This window comes from Antedon bifida, chromosome 9 (assembly GCF_963402885.1).
Source record: "Antedon bifida chromosome 9, ecAntBifi1.1, whole genome shotgun sequence".
Lineage (NCBI taxonomy): Eukaryota > Metazoa > Echinodermata > Crinoidea > Comatulida > Antedonidae > Antedon > Antedon bifida.
In genome coordinates, this window is record NC_136234.1 from 10156818 (window position 1) to 10173758 (window position 16941).

At 33.0% G+C, this 16941-nt stretch overlaps 1 protein-coding gene across 1 annotated transcript; it reads left to right on the plus strand.

Annotated features, from left to right (window-relative positions):
- The first annotated feature begins 9993 nt into the window (after positions 1 to 9993).
- LOC144851807 (uncharacterized) lies at positions 9994 to 15586 on the plus strand. The gene is made up of 6 exons (XM_078709430.1): positions 9994 to 10075; positions 12873 to 13020; positions 13691 to 13813; positions 14339 to 14477; positions 14569 to 14661; positions 15234 to 15586. Exons 2-6 carry the CDS (start codon positions 12874 to 12876, stop codon positions 15419 to 15421), a joined length of 690 nt encoding a protein of 229 aa, XP_078565556.1. The 5' UTR covers positions 9994 to 10075; position 12873; the 3' UTR covers positions 15422 to 15586.
- Positions 15587 to 16941: the final 1355 nt, after the last annotated feature.

Below are 16941 nucleotides of genomic sequence, written 5' to 3' on the forward strand. Positions count from 1 at the left end.
CGAAAGCATAACTCCGTAGGTCTGAACAGGCCCTAAGTTCTCTTCCTCCTGACCGTCAACTTGGGAGCATGAATCACAAATATCTGTAAAAATTCTTGTCCAAATTTCCCACTTTAGTGCCAATTTTGCAACCAAACAGTGATTTTTAATACGTTTCCAGCGAGCTGTTTATCTACTTAAGAAGTTCATACCAAGTTCATTCAACGAAGTCTTGGAATCGTCCATTATAGTGCGGGCTACTAAATACCCCGTTGAGCGTGTACAGAGTGTACGAGGAATAAACTTATACACTACTATGCTGTACGTAGGCCTACTACATAATTGCAAATCACATTGAATGACAGAAAGAAACAGTTTAAGTGGTATATTTTATTGTATACTTTTAATGCCCATAATTAAAACTATATTATTATTCCATAACAATCTAGGGCCTACATAGCGATAATTCCGTAAGTTTTTCTGCCTATCAAATTTGATTTTATTTAATAGATAGTCCCACATATTTTTCTACTATTACGGTACTGTATAATACTAATACCAATAGTCATTATAATTATATTAATACTCATAATTCATAAATTGATTCTGCATTTTACTTATATAAACTGGATTAATTATTTGGATTACTATATAACTACAATCATAATATTTTATTATACTAATTTATTATTAAAAAAAGATGAATTGTACATTGTTTTTGTATCATGGGTTTTCTCCATGCTTACATGAACGTACATTATGGCCTGCTTTATGGCCGGCCATTAGGGTCAAAATAGACAAACGTTGCCGTACGAACAATTCCGCTCCCGTAAAGCAAACTAATGGCGTTAAAGACATAATTCCTCGAGTGACAAACAAATATTGCCGTACAGACACACAAACACATTGCCATATGAACAAATTGCCGTATGGTTAAATTGGCGTAAGGACAAACATTGGCGTAAGGACAAAAATTGGCGTAAGGACAAAAATTGCCGAAAGGACAAAATTGCGGAAAGAACAAAAATTGGCGTACGGACAAATTGGCGTACAGTCTAACTAAATACAGTCCAGTCCTGCTGGGGAATAAAAACATAATAGTGGAAGGCTTGTGTCAAGCTAGCCAACAATAGGCCAGCCGACAATAAGCCAGACCACTTTTATTTTTTCCAGCCAACAATAACTATGAAACGCCGTTTGTGTATTTTATTACGATTTTTAATATTATAGTGAAATTCGATCAATCAATCAATCCGCCGTTTTCTCACAAATACAGTATACAATTCAAAAGATAAATGCTGAGTAAACGGGACCAGCGGTCATATATATATGCACTACTGAAGTTAGAACTTCTTACAAAAGTGAAAGAGAATTTATCAGCCTCTAGGATAAACGACCCTGAGGTAACAATACATATACCTATTCAACAGGAAACGTTCTATAGATTCATCCGAGAAACTGATGCTACAGAAGACGGTATCAAGTATCGCTTACATTAAAGGTGGTTTCGAATGTTTTGGGTGAAGAATGGGCCATCAGAATTATCAATGATGCTGACTACTCAAAAATCGAAGAGTGCACTTTGAGAGTATGGCTCTCAGAAAGGAGAGTTTTGACTGAATATTGTATTGTTAATGGCCAGTTAGTTCAAAAGCGGCTTCATAGAGGTTTTTTATTAGTTTTAAGATCTGTACGCACTTCTGGAAATAAATTTGATTTAGGTGCTTTGGGATATAACGTTGATAACATCCAGTAAATACAATTCTCTAAAATATAGCACGATTTTACTTAGATAAACATGCGGCCAAAAATGTGTCTTTTATTTACTTGCATATTGTATAACCTTTTTATTTCTTGTTTTAATCAATCTGATGAATGGATAATAACATTAAATAATTATGCTTTTTATGAAATTTCAATTAAGTACCATCATTTAAATGTGCGATTGCGGGCTGAGAAGGCCTCGAGTGTATATTCCAAGGGGATAATATTGATAAGACCATAGTTGAAAATTATGACTTGTCTTGTTATGCGAGTAAAAAATAAGTATCGATCAATTCGAAGTTCAATTAGCAAACTTAAACATGGTGGTAGGCAACGGACCCAATTTTTCCATGATATGCACAGTAAAATTTTCAATTAAATTAGGTGGTGTGAAAAGAAAATTAATGTGTGATTATGAGAAAAAAGAAAAGAAACAATTAAAAGAATCTACTTCCAATCTAAAATATGCTAAAAAGGAATTGAAGAAAGCGCGTTTAACAATTCAAAGATTATTAAAGAGAAAAGTCCTTGGCAGAAAAATGACCAGAATTCAAACCGAGGCAAACAATTGGCGACAGAAAAAAAAAGAAAACAATGTGTTACTGAATCAATTAGAAATGTAACGTATTTCTGATCTTGCGTCTGCCCCGTGTTTTGTGATGCGTTCGAGCATGCTTACGAGGCCATATGAATCTCTTATCGACTCAACGCATGCCGTTGGGACACGACTACCGCTGATTTGATACGGGTTGGGTAGTTGTAGGGTAATTGTTCGTACGGCAATGTTTGTATATTTTGGCCCTAATGGCCGCCCATATTGCTTTGCCACATTTACCGCAATGGTGAACAAGGATTGGGTCCCTTTGGCAATCTTTTGTGAGGCACTCGATTCGATTATTTTTTTGAAACAGTTGCGTCATCGCCTCTAACAACCTATGGTTAGTGCCTTTAAAGTAAGTTTTAGTTAAAGTATCATTTAACTTTTCATAACCCTGTTGGGAAAATGTTGATAATGACCCATGTCTTCTGATAGCATCACCAACATGTGAACACATTACGTGCATATATACAGTTATGTCTTTAGAGGGTAGGCTCTTCGCCAGTCCTCTAACCATAGTTTTGAATCTGCTTCAAATTTTAAAATTTCGTGTTCCTCTGAAATATGTTCAAGTCTGCTATTAATTGAGGAAATAGGCCTACTGCACATACAATTTTAAGTCAAAAAAAACGATCTGTTGCCCAATGCTTTTTAGAAGAGTAGTAATAATAATTTGTAACATAATGTGGTAATTACTATTAACATTTAAACATAATTTTGACCAAACCCAGTAGTATTAAATAAATAACCTAATAAAATTTTTCTTTTTGGCGTATTTTGGCATGATTTGCGTATTTTGGCAAAGCATAGCGCCCTCAATTTGCGTATTTTGGCAAAGCATAGCGCCCTCAATTTGCGTATTTTGGCATGATTTGCGTATTTTGGCAAAGCATAGCGCCCTCAATTTGCGTATTTTGGCAAAATTCTTGCGTATTTTGGCAGGGTACTCACCAACCCTAATGGATTTAGATGCATTCGGTTCAAGATAATTATCATCACAATACTTTAAAAATAAAATTATGAATTTATTGTATATAGTGGGAATTATCATCGTTTTTAATGAAGCCGAACATATCAGAAATCATCCACAAATGTGCGTTGTTATTTTGCAAATAAAGTACATAAAAATGAATGGAATTTATAACAAAAGGTTTGAAGAACAAAAATCAACGACTAAGACAGCATTTCTACGCTAAATACTGGCTGTGTGTACAAGTACGCACGTGCAACGCAAACAAAATTAAAATTTTGAAATGATCAATATGGCCTGAAACGTGCTCAAAATTAATATAATTTTTATTGCGCGTAACACGCAAACACGTAAAACTTGCTCCATATTACAAAGTCAAGTTAAATGTTGGTTCTGAATTTAATGACTAATCAGAGAATTTCGTAAACTCGCACGTAACTTTGCGCTGTGCGGCTCTGACGTCATAAAATGAAGGTTGCTGCTGTACATCACATAAAGGTCTATATTCATTCAAAGTCGCAAAATGTACTGTGTACAAGTTTTAGACAAACCTTCCAGACAAAAGTTGCATAAAGAAATATTAAAAAAAGATCCCGACAATCACAATGGTTATCCGCTAAGTGACGATAACCAATTATTGAATCGTGGTGGCCTATTGCATTTATGATATTCAGAACCATTCTAAACATGCTTGTACCACCTATCAAGAAGCCCAAGATATCTAACTTGAAAAGGTATGGAAACATTAGTCTAATATAAACCAGAAAATATCTTAAGATAATAGGATCAATATACGCATTCAGCGGCCATTCAAAGTATGCTATAGAATTATTATGCAAAATAACAGTAATAAATCAAATTTTAACCTTTTTCAAATGAAAGCCCATGGCCCAATACCCCACTTTGCAACTTTAAAGCATTCAAATAGGCCGTTTAGAGGTCAAATTATTGAATTTTGGCATTTATTTTTTATATTTTATGCAAATTAGACGTCTCTTCCCTATTAGGATTTGTTGGGACTTTTAGTATAGTGTTTGAAAAATTCTGTTGCAATTAGTTCCAAGTTTGGCTAAATTTTAGGCTAAAATTATTAGACATATCTAGAACTGAAAGTATAGCCTACTAGTTGGGACCTGGTAATATAGGTGAATTCAACATTTCATTTATCCTTCCAGAGTTAAGGTTTAGAATGAGTTCTTCGTCTGATACATTAGGTTTTAAAAACAACATACTGCGTGTCCAATAGCGTGTAATATTTATGAAGATACGTAAAAAAATATGTTGTTTTTTAGAGATCCATTCGTTCATACCAGCTCTGTTAAGGGTTTCATATTGTAGAAATATCATTTATAGGTTTCATGGATATTATTAACATTTACAAAAACAATTATCGCGCTCAGCATATGGACGACAGAGAAGTATTTATCGTAAAAGTTCAAATGTTTTTGATAATTTACAGGGTGATACACACAAAAACGTAATTCAGGAAACCAGAGGCGGATTTTTATTTCTTATATTTATCTCTATTGTTCAAAGATGTCTGTTACTTTAAAACAAAAGCAGTGATGAATATCCTGTGGTTGTCACCAATGCAATCCAACCACAAGATGCAGATCTCCGAAAATCTTTAGTTTATCTGTGGCTGCGACATGATCAGTTCCACGCCCCTTCAGACACCAGCCACCGTAGAGAATATGTACATAGTACAGTACTGGTATTTGTTCCGTATATAAAAATATGTACATGGACAAATTGTTTTCCTCGACAGAAAAATATGGCCAAAAAAATTTCAATTAAAAACATTCAATAAAACATACATCAATCCCACATAAAAATACTATGTTATATTTAGGTTAAAAATGATATTCCCATTTAAAAACTGTAAAACGCTATTATGATCTAACAATCTTTAAATTAAACATAACATGGGATTTGGTACAAATGACAGTCGGTTTCTTGACGTCTCAGTTTTCAAAGTGAAATAAAGAAATCTACACGCCTGTGAAAACGGTACATAAATTACATTTAATACATTATAAAAAGAAATGTATATATCTTCCAAATGACTTTCATTGTCTATCCTTGCATCTCTCTAGGTGTCTGTTTGTCCATGTCCGTTTCTCTTTTTAGTTTTATCTGTTTAAAACACAATCCTATTGTAATAATGTATTGTTGTAATGGTTTTTACTGTGTAAAGTATATTGAAATGCAAATAAAAATCAAAGCAAATCGCAATCCCATCAGAATTTGAACCATCCTTGGAAGTCCGTTTTTGATTGTGTCATTTTATTGTCACATAATAATTATTCACGTTAAAGCCCCCTTCCCTACGTTTTTTAGATCTAATTTAAGATCACAAACTATATTTAATGTAAAAATAATACTATATGGTCCTATTGCGATAACTTTTTTCGTCTTTAAACGGTTAAAAATGTGAAAAATAAGTCGATTCTAATAATTATAGCGGCCCGCTATAAATCCCAAAATGCATTGCGCGCGGATTGATATTTTTGTTTTTCACCTGTAATTCGCCCACTTTTCGATCGATCGTGAGGCCAAAACAAATGGAAGACTCCTAACTTTTCAGCGAAAATACCGGGTTTTCCCCAATTTTGTATCAACGGAGTCTGGCAAAAATAGAAAGACAATTAATGCAGCAACTATACAACGTCAGGCTAGGTATATAGCTAGCGTACGATGTTCGTACGTTACCGATGTTTACCAGCTAGGCCTACAAAACTAAGCCTAGCTAGGCTAGGCCTAAGACCGTCCACGAGAGGTCGATCGCCGCGAGCTACTTAGGTAGTGCATTGTTTCTCACTTTTTATCATAATTTACCATAAAACGTACATTTAAGACAAGGAATGACATGGTTTAATGTTTTTAAAGTGATATATATGTATTATTTTCCAAAAAACGTCCAAAATTGCAGGGAAGGGGTCTTTAACCAAACAATTACTATTTACCTAAAAATTGTAATTTAAAGCAAAAAATACTTAAATTTTCTGTCAGACAATGGTTTTTGGGTTATAATTAAACGTTTATTTTCTCTTTTTATACGTGAATAAATATTATTTTTTTTTATACAGAAGTGAATAACTTTTGTATTTGAAGTAAAATACAACAAGAATTCATACTTTGATATGTCATACTTTTGAAATTGAAAAATAAAAAATACTGAATCTGTAAAAGATGATATGCTTATTAAATAATTTAAATAAAAATGATGTCTAAATAATATTACTTTATTTCTGTCACTTTAGTTTATTTTATTGCTAATGTCAAGTCTGGTCTTGATTGACAGTCAAATGGGACTCATTGTAAATACCAGAAATAATGTTTTGATTTTTTGACAGTGAATTATTATAATACTTGTCTAGGTTGACAGCAAGAACAAAGTCATTATTTATTGAACAAGATGTTATAGTTACTGTCTATATGCATTTATGTAATACTGTATTATCAGCAAATTTTTTCATAGACTCTCTTCTCACAGACGTGCTTTGGGGTTTGTAATTTTAGTATTACCCGTCCTAGTTTACAAATTATCAAAAACGTCGGCCTCTAGAACTATAACTACACTACCACACCCGTACCTACAGTACATACATTTTTATTCATAATAAACAATACAAACTATACTTGTCAAATGTATATGTTGTAGGGGAAGAGTTGGGCTAGTACAGGCCCTATCGCCCTGTTAAACAAAATTGAGAAAATGACAGTTACTTTCTGGCAGCTAGTTACTTTTTATGTTGGTAGCAACACTTAATAGTTGGCAGTATTTAACACCTGACACCCATCTCAGTTTTCGCCGCATTCGTTTGACTGTTGATAACGAAAAAAAAGTCTCCAGTTCTTCTGAATATTATAATATCACTACTGTAACCTTTTCGGCATGTGCCTTATCATCACGATCCACCACTTCGTCGAGAATATCCATATGTTTAATTTCAATTTTGGAAGGTCGTCCGGAACGGCTACTGTCTGCAATGCTTGAAGTACGTTTGTACCTTTGAATTATACGTCTGATGGTAGATTGGTCTGGTACATGGCCATCGGTTTCTAGTACACTTTGTATACGGTTAACCGTGTAACCGGCAGCGTTGAGTCTTATTATTTTCGATCTGATTATACGATGTTCGTCCCATTGCAAAAATAATTTTGATAATAAATTTAAAACGTTAGTAGATATTTATATACCAGACGGGTATATCGTTGTTGTAAGGTTGGACTGACTAACGCCCAGATTTTACCCTTTTGTTTCATTGACTTAATTTTGTATTACTATCTCTTTTATTTTACGTTACTGCACACTAAGTATGTTATCACACTAGTACCGTATATAAAACAAACAGCCACGCATGTAATATGTATGTTTTGTTGGTCAAATAAATAAATGAAATGTACTGCACTAATATTATTTCATCTTTAACATCAAAGTAAAAACGTAATAACAATAACATATTCAACAATATTTTGGACTTTATTACAAAATTATCTGTCTTAAAAATGAATCTTAAATATCAGTAACAGAACTATATAGTTGGTTATTTACAATACTGGAACATCTTTTAATTTTGCTTTTAAGTGTCGCCTATGTGTGTCTATTGATTTAATACATTCTTTCCAAAGTCTTTCTTCTTCACTGGGAGGAGCTGGAGCAATCTTAAATGTCTCTTTCCTAACTACATCCATTCGCTTAAAATCTAATTTTAACGCCCCGTTTCTGCCAGACACATTGCTGCTTAACCTTTCCTCGTAAGTAAAAAAATTCTCTACAAGTAGCCTAGCTACTTTTCTTCTATCATCATTGAATGCCAAAATCCTATTTCTAACTGATTCAGGTAACAATGAGTCTTCAGTATTGACATTTACCGGGGCATTTACAATATTAATAGGTGTGCTTATAATTTGATTAGGCGTAGGTTTGTTTTCTAACACATTGATTCGTTGGTGTATTTGAATCATTACTCTGTGTGTGCTTTTTAGCTGCATCTCTAACTCATGGTTCTTGTTTACTAAGGTTGTGTTCGCCTCTTCTAGTTGTCGCATTTGGTGCTCAATTTTATTTATCCATGCTCTAGGGTTTTCTGCTGGCCACTGGGATGTTGCTAAAACTGTCTTTGTGTCTTTTTGCAGCGTATCCATTAGTTGTTGCCTTTCGTCGTTGGCTAAAGGCCGGTATGTGAAAACACGATCTTCTTCGCTATCTACAATACCATTTAACGATATAGTAGTCGTTGCTGCCTAAAAAGAAATATAAGACAGAAATTTAAATAATAGATACAAAAACGTAATTTATGTTATCGTTCCTATTAAACCGTTTATCATAATGCACCGTAAAACTCACGTAACACGAGTTTCATGGCACATATACGATAACAGTAAATATGGAACGATAAAGAACGAAATAAAAATAAGTATCAATAATAAATACAGAAGTTGGGCTATTTGCAGTATTTGAGATACATTTTACCATCTAAATTTGTAGGTCTATTTAATTTTTTTTAGAATGATAATTGAATATTAACATTCCATGTTGGGCTATATTTAATTTATTTATGTTGGTAGCAACACTTACTAGTTGGAAGTATTTAACACCTTCTGACACCCATAGTTTGTTGATAACGAAAGAAAAAAAAGTATCCAGTTCTTCTGAATATAATATTACTAACCTTTTCGGCATGTGCCTTATCATCACGATCCATCACCTCGTCGAGAATATCCATATGTTTAATTTCAATTTTGGAAGGTCGTCCGGAACGGCTACTGTCTGCAATGCTTCAAGTACGTTTGTACCTTTGAATTATACGTCTGATGGTAGATTGGTCTGGTACATGGCCATCAGTTTCTAGTACACTTTGTATACGGTTAACCGTGTAACCGGCAGCGTTGAGTCTTATTATTTTCGATCTGATAGTATACGATGTTCGTCCCATTGCAAAATTAATTTTGATAATAAATTTAAAACGTTAGTAGATATTTATATACCAGACGGGTATATCGTTGTTGTAAGGTTGGACTGACTAACGCCCAGATTTTACCCTTTTGTTTCATTGTCTTTTTGTAGGCCTATTGTTATCTCTATTTTGTATTATTGCACAGGGTGTTATTACACATAGCAAATAAAACAAATAGCCACGCATGTAATAATATTGTTTCAACTTTATTTAACATCAAAGTAAAAAGGTAATAACAATATTTTGAACACATCAAATCTTAAATATCAATATTTACCAGAACAATTTATTTACAATCCTGGAACATATTTTAATTTTGCTTTTAAGTGTCGCCCATTCTTTCCAAAGTCTTTCATCTTCGCTAGGTAGATATACTTGAAAACTCTATGATTTACATTTATTGATACGCAAATAATTGTAGTCTAACATAAGCCTATGGTAGGCTAAATATAACCTTTCAGTAAATTATTTTTTAAAAGATAAAACTTATTAAAACAAGAAAGAAAATATGTTAAAAGTGATTACATTTTGTAGACAAGTGCTTTTAGTTAAAGTTAAATTTAGATCGTACGTACTTGGCATCAAAATGAGGCCCATTTCCATAGTAGATTCTATAACCAACATTTGCACACGCCCATTTAGCCAAAATACAGCATATGTTAATAACACGTTATTCTTTCATTTCCGTTTAACAACCTTTTTGGCTAGTGGCCCATCATATAAAGAAACAACAATGAGGGACTTTCGATTAGTTAAAACCTTCTTTAGCTGACGTGGTGTTTAAGCATCGTCATAAGTAAGGTATGGTTTACATCATTATATTTATTTTGTACTGACAATTTTTTGATTGTGAGTCTCGTATACGACCCACTGGAAACATTTCAGGAGATTGGGGTGCGGTGAGAGAGAGAACGAGTTATCAATCGACTATGACAGTGACAGTTTTAACAAAGTATTAAATCGCAAACGTTTTACTGTACTTAGTGGTATATTATTTATAGGCATATGAAACATTTCGTTACTGAGTGGTTAAAGAATATATTTAAAAATTGTTCCTATTGTACCCATCCTCTTCCCCATCCCTCAACCCTAATGTTACATACAAAACACAAATTGGGTTTGTTTGTGAGTCCAAATCAAAATGTGGACTCACTCATGTTTCTCTTTCGGAAGTAATTCCCAAGTTTAGTTGGCTACATAAATCATCGTGTCTATTTATTCGTTGCTGTAAACGACAATTATAGTGCCGTACGTACATTTAAAATCGCTAGTTTTTTTACGTTGAAATTACTGTGTATTCGAGAACCATCTAGTACATTATAATTCATAATGAGTGTGCATAAGTACAAATATGTAAAATGCCCATGGACTACTGGGGTAACTACACAGTTGGACCATCTCTTTAAATTACAGAAAAAGCGCTTCGTATTTGTTCTAAACTTATCTAGCCCATACCAAACCACTCTTTTTAAAATTTAAAACATTAAATATATTTGATATCAATAGTTTGCAATCTGCTTTCTTTATGTACAAATAATAAAATAATAAACTCCCAAAATCATTTAATAACTATTTACTTTCTAGATATGTTGAACGTTAAATATATATATTTTACCAGACCAGTTAAGATAGGATAATATGGTTAAATAGAAATTGTAGCTTTGTTTTCTTTTACTTATTTTTAGTTTATGAATATTTTTTATTCTTTTCGTATTCGTATTTAATGTTATATCTTGGAGTGGGTCAAACTTAAAGTCTTTCTGACTTATATGACTCTCCCCCACGTATGCTTCATTGCATTTAGTATCTTGTACGTATGTTATTATATTGTGAAAATAAATTAAATTGAAATTAAAATAAAATGTATCCATTAATCGACATTTATTATTTATTTATCTTTATCATTTCTATATTTATATCCATAAACCTATAGGCCTATAAATAATTAAAGCAGCATTGTGCTGGTTATAATCAGCACTGTATCTACATGTGCACGTGCACACACACACAAACACTTTTTTATATAATTTATTTATATAACTATTTATTTTTCAATGTTTAGGGGCTGAACCTGATAAGTTTTAACTATTTTAAACCCATCACTTCATATATTTTGTTTATACTTTATATCTGTGGGTAAATAAAAGAAAGAATATAACAATAACTCAGTGACGTGCGTTACAGAAAGATACATTCTAAATCTGGGTCATTGATGATAAGTTTATGATAAAGTTAGTAACATAATAAAGAAGAGGCCCATTCACTTCATAGTAATTATCAATGGTTAAGAACTGGAAGGCGATTGAGGACTGGTCGAGCTAGAAAAAAAAGCGTGTCCTTAATTCTTTTGTTCCACGTTCAATCTGGCTTTTTAATAAATATAATTATTGTTCGATAAATATTGGGACAATAAGGCTGGTTGCCCATTGCTGTGGAAATTGGCCTCTATTATAAATTGTATTATATCATTTTGTTATTAAATTGATTACATTTTGAGATGAGTGTATACATAGTGCTGGTAACTAAGAGTCATTCGTAACAGTCTTAATATCAATAATCAATAAATATGTTGATTTTTGGCCCTCTGTCTTTTAATTTCAACTCCTTTCTACTTGTCTATATATAAATTATGGTTAATTCTGACATAGGCGAGCACAATGGAAAAACTTCGGGACAAATCTCCGCCTTGGAAATATCCTGATCTATCTCAGATGTACCGCGAAACGTAGAGTTGATAACATTATTTCTCACTATTACGATAGTATTCTATATTTCTATCTTAGGAAGATATTATACCCGGGTTTTAAAACAAAATTTCTGATTCCCTCGGTAGATTTTCAGCTGTACGCGGTCAAACTAATTTCCGGGTTTACGGTGAGTTCACAGGTTCACCTTCTTGCAACTTCCTCTGGTTTTAACTAAGTTGGCCGTTGGTGGCGATAGCCATTTTAGTGTTTTTTTTATTTTCGGTCCGCGCGTGTGAAGGTCCAGTAGTTAGCAAAATAAAAATTATACTGCAAATTAATAAAGATCAAATTAAACAAACGCTATAAAACATCGGAGTATATTGTGTTGGATATTATATCAAATTACATGGGTGTTTGAAATCGGGTGAAACCCAGAGTTATTAATAAGCTTACATCAATAACTGTTAGCTTTCTGTGTCCCGTTAAGCAGTTGTTATTCTTTTTTACCACCTTTCATATCAGAGGATTTTATTTGATTATAAATGTTACCATATTATTAAAACTAAACATGGCCATATACATGGCTGCAGTCGCGTGCTCAAGTTAGTGTTTACCGACCGACATAGTGAGCTGTAGAGACTAAAAATTAAACGTATCCCTTGAATAAGCCCTACCAAACAATAAACACTATACTTTAAAATCATCTAAGACACTGTGAAACAGAGTAGGTTTAGTTTTACGAATATCAATCATTTCAATAATAGTAACCGACCGAAAACGTACAAGCCAGAACGTCATTCTAAAACCTTTCTACCCGAGTCATTATCATTCCGACAACCATTGTCTACACTTCCTAGAGAGGGAGCGAGCAAAGCGAGCTCACCCTCTAGTACTAATAATTGTTTGTATAGGATGAAATCTGAGGATGCGCCATATGGGCAGTATGAAGATATCAACGCAGACAATAGACCGTCTCGCTTCAATAAGTGTTTGACAGATAGCATCAGTACGACTGAACGGATTGCACACTACGATAAGTGGTCAAACACTTATGATGAGGTATTGTTTTGTGAATTAAAAATTTTAGTAAAAGGGCTCAGGAAGATAATAAAAAAACATACGACCATTTTATTAAGCACTTGAATATGCACAGGTCAAATGTGTCGACCAAAGATTTTATATAGCTGGTGTCGACATACATTTTGTTAGACACGGTAAGCACTCAGTATGTGGCCATACCAGGAGGTGAATGGTGATACCTAAATACGCGCGCAAATTAACTGTGCGAAACTTGATTCCCACACTAGGACGTAACACAAGGACGCAACGCAAGCGTGTTTACCAATGGCAAACGACAGTGATTGGTGAAATTACTGGTGTTGCGCTTACGATGTTGTTGCGTTGCGTCCTAGTGGAAAACAAGCATGCCAGTACATATCATAGTCATGCTTTTTCTGATTGAGCCACGTCCTTATTGGCCCAGCTTGCATCCAACAAGACATCATAAATTCATCATTATTGTGATTTTGATTTGAATGGTTTATTTTTTTTCATGCTAAAACATTTTAAAATAAACAAGATAATTTAGCATTAATACTGAAGTGATACTTTAGTGACACGGAACCAACAGAAATATCAACATTAGCATCGTCTGCTCACGTCTATATAACATGTGGTGCTAAAAGCTTTTCGTATTCCATTTTCACGAATTACAATTTTTGTTTATAAGGACATGAGGTCATATGGTTTTACTGGACCGGAGATAACTGTTGAATATATGAAGAGGTATTTTACAGACATACATGGCAGATACTTGGATTGTGCATCTGGTACTGGTCTTTTAGGTGTGCATGTAAGTGTTTGTTATCTCAACGATTTAAACAATTTTCACCTATCACTGATAATCTATCTGCATTGGATTTCAACATGGCGCCTTTTTTGTTTATGACATTTGTAACAATTTTATTTTGCTAAAATGATTGGTAGTGTCCGGTCATCCACTCATATTTATTGTTTATACTGAATATTATTTTTTAGTTTAATGTATGAGAAGAAGAAAAAAGTTTTAAAAAAACAAACAAAATCAGCATCATGATAATCTACTGCAGCCAATGTCATGTAACTCTGGCGCTAGAGCTGTGCAAACTTGGATTTATTAAAGAAATCATGAAAATCGCATCTTTTAGTCCAGGCGTATCAAGAGTTATAATCTTATTTTACATTCACACAGATTACTGTGTATTTTATCTTAATGTAAATTGTTAATGTTGAAACACGCCTTGAAAACACATTTTTTTAAATTTCAGGGCTAAAGTACAAGATTCATCATCTACGTCAATTATTGTTCTTTTTTTCTATTCTATTCTATGTTAACTAGATTAAGGAGTTAGGGTACACAGACTTCCACGCAATCGATGCATCGAGTGTGTCACTCGAGAAGGCAAAATCTCGACAAGCATATTCTAAACTTATTCAAGAATTGATTACTGCAGAAGAAAAGCTCAGCATGGAGGCAGGTAAGAAAGTGTTAGAAAGGCGATGGGATAGAAGCATTATAAAAGTCAATGACACATTGTATGAAAATGTTCTACTTTTTTTATCTTAAAGATACATATGATGGTTTGGTAAGTCTCGCTTGTTTTGCATCCGGGCATTTAGAACCAGACTGTGTTGAAGATTGGTGCCGTATTGTTAAACCAGGTAGGCCTACTACGTAGACAATGATTCGCATTTTATAATTTTGTAACAATATCTAAGCAGTTGAATCTGAGCAGTTTTCTCCTTCGATCTTGTCCTCCTTCTTCTAACCGTCTTTCTAAGACATTCAGTATCATTGACTTGCTGTTGACATTCATAATAATATAGTGGCTTCTACTTTTTTTACTTTAGGAGATCACCATCAAAATGTAATTTTAGACTAATATGTATTTCAATAATTTATACCAATGGTATGAAATATTAACATTACGGAAACATAAAACAACTAACTCCCAACTATTATTTGAATTTATATGTTTAAAAAAGCTCTTACAAAATGGTGTAATTCACAGATTTTATTAACTGCTTACTGAAGTTTCGGTGAAATGTTCTTTTCTCCTCCTGATCGACGTTTTTGTTGAATCGTCGGCGCGTACTTTCGGCTAACTGCATCTTCAATAGCAGCCTAATTCATTATTAAATGAAATGAAATAAGATGTTTTATAATTTTTGTATTGTAATTTATATTATTTTTCTGAATAATTGATTCAACAATTTTGTATTATCTTATTTAGGTGGCATTGTGTTAATTGTAATGAATCAACGATGGCTATTTCATGAGCCATCTTACAACGAAGGGAAGCTTGAAGCTGCCTTCCAGAAACGTGTCAATGAAGGCAAATGGGAGTTTGTTGTTAGAGAACAGAGAGATAAATATTTTGCCAAGGATGTAGCAGAAGTGTTTGTTTTCAAAGTGAAATAAAGAAATCTACACACACGCCTGTGAAAACAGTACATAAATTACATTTAATTTATTAAAAAACGAAATTTATATATCTTCCAAATGACTTTCATGGGCTATCCATCTCTCTGTCTGGTTTTTACTGTGTAAAGTATATTGAGATACAAATAAATAAAAGCCAATCGATCTAAATCTATTTTTAGCCAGTGAAGTTATTTAAATACATGATACACATGATCAAACAATTAATTTAAAAACCATAGCTTGGCTGCCTTATTTTGCAAAACTTGAAGACGTTTGATTTCATTTCATGATGAATGTCGCTCTTCTTTGTGAATTGAAATGAATAATTAATGCATTAACATGCATCACTGGATAAAAGTACAAATAATGTTGATATTATTCTGTATATCTGTATTTCGAACTTAAAAAGGTTGCACATAAAGTCCTTATCTTATTAACATCGGAAAAGAAATCCTTGCTCTAAAAAGTAAATGGCTACTGTAGGTATAGATGTAAACGGATATCAATTGCCTGATCAAATTATCCGATTAACGAAATCATTACTTACTTAATTATGACAACACATTATTCTTTGGTAACAACGCTTTAATTTTAAATGTTTTTAAAATCATTAACATTTATCCAGATTATCAAGTTTGCATTTAAATAAAATAAAACAGCAGGCCCTTTGGCTTAGTAGTAATTAATAATAGTTTATTATGTCGGTATTAACTAAAACCTCAAACTTTAAACAAGATTATTTGGTACAACCCCTGTATTAAATATTAAAAAAGTAATTAGGCCTATATTAAAAAATAATAATAGACATTAGGATTGCTATAATAATAAAGTCGTAATTCCACTTGTACATAGATAATAATGTTGTATCAATAGGGTCTGAATAGCAATAATGAATGAAATCATCCATTAATACTTTAAACACCCAGTCAAGCCCATATTTTAAATGAGAGGATATTTATAACAACATAATACTTGATTCCTAATATCTGCAAGAGTAAAATTCTCTACAAACTGGAAAACCTAATTAATCAAACACATATTTAACTTTTAAGACTTGTTTCTATTCAGGTCTTTATGTGCACTTTAAAAAAAGAAACACATCCATCACTTTTCTAGTTTCGGTTCTATAATTAACCCCATGGATTTTTTTTTTAAATAGCCTCTCCATTTGAAATCCTGGATATGCTATTAATTTTGCTCCTTTTCCATGATGAAAAGAAAACCCACTACACTACTGCACATGGTCATATTATGTACTGCTGCACCGATGCCCACTTACGATTATTCGAACATAATAAAACTGATATTATTTTACCTAAGTGACAGAATTAGACTTTCAAACGATGTACAGCAGTGGTTAAATTATTATTTGGTTTACTGTAGACCTAGACCCATTGTTAAATACGTACACAAAAGACCTTCTAAGAATAATAATGTCTAGCGCACTTTCCATCACCGCTGTAATCAGTATGCTATCGCATTGAACCACTAGATCGTGGTTGATAACGTATCGTTCA